Source organism: Dendrobium catenatum, unplaced genomic scaffold (assembly GCF_001605985.2).
Source record: "Dendrobium catenatum unplaced genomic scaffold, ASM160598v2 fragScaff_scaffold_963, whole genome shotgun sequence".
In the NCBI taxonomy this organism is placed as follows: Eukaryota; Viridiplantae; Streptophyta; class Magnoliopsida; order Asparagales; family Orchidaceae; genus Dendrobium; species Dendrobium catenatum.
In genome coordinates this window covers 161,051-168,386 of record NW_021319425.1, presented here as the reverse complement: position 1 = coordinate 168,386, position 7,336 = coordinate 161,051, and the positions used below count along the sequence as shown (strand labels likewise).

Below are 7,336 nucleotides of genomic sequence, written 5' to 3'. Positions count from 1 at the left end.
TAATAAGTATAAGTCCAATTAGCAAAGAGAAAATGAGGAATTGTAAATTCTATCAATTATTTTTGCCTTGCAAATGATGTTTATAATATCGAAAGAATGCATCATCATCCCTCCTTTGAGAAAATTATTAGGTGCGGAGTGCGGACAGGAGAACCATCCGCACGCTAGTATAAAATCGCGTTTGGTACCGTTCGGTACCACTCGGTACCACTGGGTACCGCTCGGTATCTTGTGTCTGTGCAGACGATTCTCACCCCGTCTGCACTTCGCACCTAATAATTTTTCCCTTTTTTCGTTGACAATGTGATTTTAAACGAGAAGACACTATGTCCAATTAGTCCTAAATTATTGTGGAAAAGAATTTAAAAGACCAAAATGACCCTACCGGCGCACAACGCGTGAGCCGATTACCGTCTCATCAATCAACCACCATCACAACACAGTAAAAAACTTATTAGTTACGTGTGGTCAAGTATTACCGTTCTCCTGTTCCTCAGGTTCATTTTACAGTTTCAACTACGCCCAGTTCCTTCACACACTCGCAAGTTGCTCCACTCACTCGCACTCATAAGTCACAACCGCACCCATTCGTTCATAACACCGTGCAAGCGTGCCACGAAAGCAAAATATCCGGCGAAATCTCAAACGTCAGATCGATGGGACTGCTCATAAGAACCGCAATCCATTCACACTGTAATTTCCTCAAATCCTATTCCATTAAACGCGGTAAATTCTCGGTTCAGTAACTGCTACATTTATAAGACTTCCCGAGTCCCAAGAACGCGCACTAACGCACGTCTGCGACGCCCCACTCGAACCCCGCAGAGAGAGAGAGATAGAGAGAGTTCAATCCGACGGCAGACAAGCAAGGGGATCTGAAGCCATGGAAGATGCATATCTCTACGACGAGGAGCGGCTGTGGAAATGTCAGAAGCACCCGCTCAAGAATCGCCATGGCGTTTGCCCCAACTGCCTTCGCGATCGCCTCCTCCTTCTCTGTCCGGACTGCGCCCATCTACGTCCTTGCGCTTGCCTTCCGTCGTCTTCTTCCTCCTTCTCCTCCATCTCCTCACTCGACCCCCCGAGATCCAGCTTCGGCGGCGTTGGTCGTATCGGAAGCCTAATCGACGGCGAACCAGCCTTCCGGCGATCCAGATCTGCAGCATTTACTTTTATCCGACCGAGATCGGAAGTCGCCGATGAGGAGGTTCGTATCAGAGTACGGCGTTGGGCTGCGTTTTGGCCTTTCTCTAAGGGTGCGATTCGGAGGGTTGATGAGGTAATGGCGCCGGAAAAGTTTGTAAGATCGAGCTCGGTGGCTGTGACGAGTTGTCAGGATTTCCGTGGCGGTGAGAGAGGAGAAGGAAGGAATAAGGGATGGAATTGGCTCTTTCCAAGCCCAACTAAGGTTTTCCGGCACAGGAAGTCTGCTAAGGTAGTTCAGGAGCGATCCCCTTTCTACAGGGCATGATCGGTTGGAATTTAGTAAGTAAAAACCAAGAAGAAAATAAATTTTTATGAAGATAGTTTTTCAAGTACTTTTTTTCTCAAGGTTTAGACTGCTCAGAGGAGCTTACTTTTTTTTTTCTTTATTTTGTACAGAAACTAATGTTTATTCGTGTTATGAATTAAAAATTTAGTTTTGTTATTTAGCTTTGTCATCGTTCATCGCATATTTGTTTCTTCCCATAAACTATTTCAAAATATCCCAAAATTTAAGTGGAGATGGGCTTCGAAAATTTTATGTTTATATTAAGATTAAGGTAATTCAATATATCTATATAATATAAAATTTAAAATAAATTTAACATTTTAAAGATTAATGTACTTTGTATCAGAAATTCTTTGCAATTTTTTTTTCTTGGAACAAACTCAAATTAAGTCCAGAAAATTGACACAGCATTAGTCCTAATCGTCTGTTTTGTTTGAGCCTAATTTTGGCCATCCGCGATATAATTTTAACCTTTTCCTCAACTGAAGGCCTAAGGGTATGTTTGGGATAAATTTCATATAATTTTATTTTACACATCATTTTAATATTTCTACTTGACTCTGATTTCATTATTCTTTTAAATATTTTTTTTTTTTTCATTGGGCCGGATGATTTTATTGGAAGTTGCTGAAGTTTTAAGAATGTATCATGTCAATATTAAATTTATGTTTCAATATGTAATTTTTTTAAAAGAAAAAAAATGTTGATTAGCTTTTTATTGTGATAGGTAAAAAAAGTTATTTTTAAAATTTAATTTTTTATAAAAAAATATAATATCATAATTGATACGCCATGTAAAAATTATCTTGATCGGACGCGAATCTCGAGAGAAAAAGCTAGTTGGAAACTTTAAAATTTAATTTCGGGAGCATCCGAAGTCCGATTTCAGCAAGCTTATAGTCCCAGGACGCAACAATAATAGTGTTAAAAAATAATAATTTTTTTTCGTGGATGCTTCATAACTAAAGTTTCATTTTGGTAAATTCCAATTAGGGGCGAAATCAGTTTTACTTTTGCGTGCAAAATTGATGACAAACCTTCAAAGAAGCCCAAATGATGGGGGATTTTAGTGGGGTTATAGGTGAGGTGGGGTCCAAGCAGTAGTTCAACAATGCATTAATGAGATAGAAGAAATAATGCTCACGAGAAACAACAAGTGATTGAGCTTTCTTGGTTGAATTGGATCTACACTGGATGTGGGAAAAACTTTTTAAGACATGAAAAAAAAAAATTTCCTTATGGAGGCAAATTTTTGAAATTGCTTTCGTTTTAAGTAAAACTCAATTTTGAGGGTGGGCTTTGATTATATATGATTTCTCTCCTCATTACAATTAAATGCTAAAAGTAGCTATAAAAAATTATGATTTTTTTGAAAAATTATTATTAGTATTCTTGCGTCCTAGAATATTCGCGACGGTAGAGAGAAAGTTTTCGTCCTAATTTTATATGAATATTTAACACAGAAAAATTAGAGAAAAATGTCCAATAGTCATAGAAAGCATCCAAATTTTTACATGAAAACTCTTGAATAGGGGAAAAACCATGGGGCATTGCCTAATAGTATTTAGCGGGAAACAGTGGTTGAAGGTACCATAGTTAACATGTGACGAAGGTGAATGATTGTAGTTGGTGGACGACAAATGTCTAAAGGATCATAGTAAACGAGGATGAATGTAAGAGGGACCGTAGTTTGTGGGAGATAGTGGTTAGAGGGACTATAGACATGTAACGGTGTTTAGATGGACCATAGTTGACAGACAAAAAAGATCAGAGGGATTGTAATCGACATGTGATGGAGGTCCAAGGGATTGCAATAGTCGAGCAACGATGCTCGGACAAAGCCTTGGCGGTGGCTGCCAGACGAAGGTGCAACATCGATGGTTGGGCCTATATGCAGGATCAATGGCCTGGTGGTGAGGGTTCACCGGGGTTGGAGCTCTGGGATTATTCAAGCCCAAGAGCTCTCATGAGTTTCTATCCCGAGGTTATAGCTTCCACATATCCTAGCCCCCTTCATGTGGAAAGTGCGGGTCTATTTATAAGTTTTTTTATAGTAGCATGCTCTGTAAATATGAAAAAGATCAAGGATAAATTCTAAGTGCTTCATCAGACGGCCCATATCGATTTCTTCAATCATAGAGCATTTAAGTGTTTTAATGATATCAGAATTAAGCAATCTAGAGCTTGTTGGATTTGCTCGTCGAGCCAGTTGATTTAACTATAAGCATATCATAGTTTGATATAATTTCATCATCTAATTAACACTTTGAAGTTTTCAAATATGCTTCGTTCTCATGATTTGGGCTCAGATTGGACTCATTTTGGTGTCGTTAGGTTCGTCTTACGGAGACATCTAATTTAATTATAAGTTTGTAGAAAATAGAGTTCAGATGGTAATGAATTCAATTTTGAAAATTTTCAATTTATATATACTTCAAGATTCGTGCCTAATGAAGATGATTTTTGATAACATATTAAATATATTATAAATGATAAAAAAATTTATAACTACAACAGTAGTAGATCTATTGAATAAAATAACTTCTACCTACGCAACTTTTTCAAATAAAATAAAAAACATTGTAATAAAATAAAAATGGAATAACTGTCTAAAGGCAAAATTATGAACAACTTTTATCAAACAGCATCTAATTACATAAACAATGATGGCCGTCTCAAATAGGCTATAATCTTATAAAGAGTTAGTATCTCACAAAAATATTATAAATACTTTAAGATTTAGTTGATTTTTTTTAGGGTTTTTTACATACCTAATACTTAAAACTTCTCTATTTACTTATGTAACATCAAAACTTTAATATTTACTCTTCTACCACCTAAAAGCCCTATAACTCATCAAATATAGCACTCCTTTTCTCTCCCATCAAAACCAACCCCGAAAGCATATTTCGCGTCGGAATCTTGTGCGAATACATTCGAAGAGCAGCTCCCTTTCTTGCGTTTGAATCCCCTCATCTTCTCCGACACAGTAGACATTTCGTGCGAAGCTCCATCTGAATCGCCATTTCTTTTAATCGTTTAATCGACATTTCTGTAAATAAATAAGGAAGCACCCATCAAATTGAAATAGAGGTAGAAGCTGCCAAAAGCCACCTCAGAAGAACATCAAACGTATGAAGCAATCACAAGCAGACAAAAACCAATTCCAACACCCTTTTTAATTGATTATAAGCCGCTCGTAACAACAAACCTAGATACAAAACCTTCTTCTTCGTCGCTAGATATCACGACATGGCTTTCTTCAAATACTTCGCCAGTTCACGTTGCCTCTGCGACACGACAAGCCTGCCCGCAGCCGAAATTGTGGAAGAGGGCATCGATTCCGGTCTCAACATCGAGCGCGAGCACTCCCCAACCGGCGGCCCGAGGTCCAGCTTTCGCTGGGCGAAGAGGCTGAAATTGGCCGCCTTCGGCAAGCAGGCGGCGCCGCAACACAACTTCAAACACCGGATACTCGTTTCCCAAGTCGTTTTCGGAGCCGGTGGAGCGATCTCAATTCGACCAATTTGATCAGTCTTGATTCTGAGATGCCGCGCGTGATATCGAGCAGGAGGTTTGAACTATCTAGTTCAGGTCGCTGCAGGATCACTAAATCGATTTCGCCGGAGGTCGCGTCGGAGTTAGAATGAGGCGACAGCGAAGCAAACATCTCAGAAATATAGCTTTCGGGGTTTGATTTTCACATGAGATAAACGGAGTGCTATATTTGATGAGGGATAAAACTTTTAGGTGATATAAAAGTAAATAGTAAGGTTTAGGTGTTAGATAAGTAAATAGAGAAGTTTTAAGTGTTAGGTATGTAAAAACCCCTTTTTTTAATATCATTCGGAATAGCTTACACCCAAATACTAATTATAATTGACAGAAATAGAAATTGAACTATTGTAGTTGCCCCTTAATAGTAAGATTAATTTCTAATAATAAATGCATAGATATGACCTTCCACCAATATATTTAATGATAATAAAATACATTGATGTAAACATGGTGGTTACACGTGATGTCGCCAACGGAAAGGCTTTGGCCTTTGGGCATCTGTGGAAGATAATGCGGGTCAGCATGAAATCTTGGCCGTTAAATTGGGTGTAATGAGTAATGACTGCGTGATAGGAAACAAAAGAGGCCAATGAGAAAAAGCGACTTTACGAAGGCTATCTCACGTGCCTGAACGGCGCACGTGATGGTGGCGTTTTCTATTTGCCTGTCCTGTGCACTACCTCACATGCCTCGTCGACGCACACGTGAGAGTAGTTTTAAAATAGTCTTCTAAAATAATTTTTTTAATCACAAAAAATAATAAAATAGAAGCTTTTTTATGTCTAGCAAGCCACCCTTTTAGAGGGATGTAAAAAAATGGACCAGATTCGAGCTCGATTTAAAAATTTTGGGTTCAGATTGACTGGTTTAACAATCGGGTCAGATTTGCATCTGAAAATTCGATCCGTTTAAAAAACGGATCAAGTTCAGGTCAGCCCGCCAAGCTGAAATTAACTCTATTTTGACCGAAATTGAACCTATTTATGGTTTTGCTCGAATAAGCCCATTAACGCCTTTACCATTCGCTATTCGGGTCTGCGGCCGAGAAACGAGATTTGATTTTGGTGGAAGAAGCATGTTGTCCATCTCTAATTTAAGGATTTTATTGAAGAAGCGCATTGCGGGCTTAGTAGAAAAAAAAAACAATTATAAAAAAATGGGTTAGTGGGTGGTGGCGGGTCGACCCGGATCCAAATCGGATTGGGTTCGGGTCTGAATTTGTAACCCGTTTTCTCATATCATTTCAAGTTTGTGTTGAACCAATTGATAATGGGTCTTTTTTGAGTTGGACACAAACCTGACCGAAAAATCCTTTTTGACACTAACAAATGCCTTCGAATCATTAAGATGCTATTTTGTATTTCTATGAACTTTGCGATTGAAGTAAAATAAAGCTTGAGATCGATAGTAGTGAAAGCTATACAAAGTTCAATTTTTCTACCAAATCAAAAGAAGGAAAGTAAAATATCATCACATCTTCAACACATGTGATATGCAATGCATGCTGTGGAGCAAGCAAAATTTGGCTTCTCGATCATCCATTACATCAATAAACATCAATGTCTTCTGATACGAAAGATCTTTCTTAACTATAACATTCATCAAATGCATGCATTCCCTCTTCATCGCTATCCTACTTGTAATCTCCATAAAAGCTTTTTTAGTTTTCCTAAAAACAGAAGGCAAAGAGCCTTGGCCCATGAGAACTTGAGCATGGTCCAATTCCAAGGAGACATATTTGACTGGAAAGGTACTTGCTATTAGGGGTATAAGTAAGTCAAGTTGGCTCAAGGCCGACTCGTTAACGAGTACACAAGTTTAGCTTATCAAGTAACGAGTCCAAGCTCAACTTAGCTCGACTCATAAGCTCGTTCGATTGCTTAATTAATTTAAAACAAATTTAGCTTAATTTCAAATGAACTCAAGCTTAGTAAAAAAGAAACAAATTTAGCTCAATTAAATAAATATTCAACTCATTTACACCCATACTGATTTTCTTTCTAAAATTATAGGCCAATTTTAAATAATAGTATAGATATATGATGAGAACATGTGAACTTACTTGCAGTTATCCTCTTTCTCCTAAATGTGCTCTTTCCCTCACTACGGCTCACCTACCGTTCTTCGGTGGTTGGTTCTCTAATTCTCGGGAAATTATTGGGTCAGGTCACCGGACACAGCTTATGTTCGGTATTCACAGTACTGAGAAGTATTGAGCTCGGTACTGTTTGGTACTGCTCAGTACCAAGCTAAGTACCGAATAAAAGATGATGTGACGCATTTTCA

General features: G+C 38.2%; 1 protein-coding gene across 1 annotated transcript; it reads left to right on the top strand.

Annotated features, from left to right (window-relative positions):
• The first annotated feature begins 791 nt into the window (after positions 1 to 791).
• Positions 792 to 1,648, top strand: LOC110093172. The gene has a single exon (XM_020817977.2). The coding sequence runs from the start codon at positions 884 to 886 to the stop codon at positions 1,469 to 1,471; it is 588 nt and encodes a 195-aa protein (XP_020673636.1). The 5' UTR covers positions 792 to 883; the 3' UTR covers positions 1,472 to 1,648.
• The last annotated feature ends 5,688 nt before the right edge of the window (positions 1,649 to 7,336 follow it).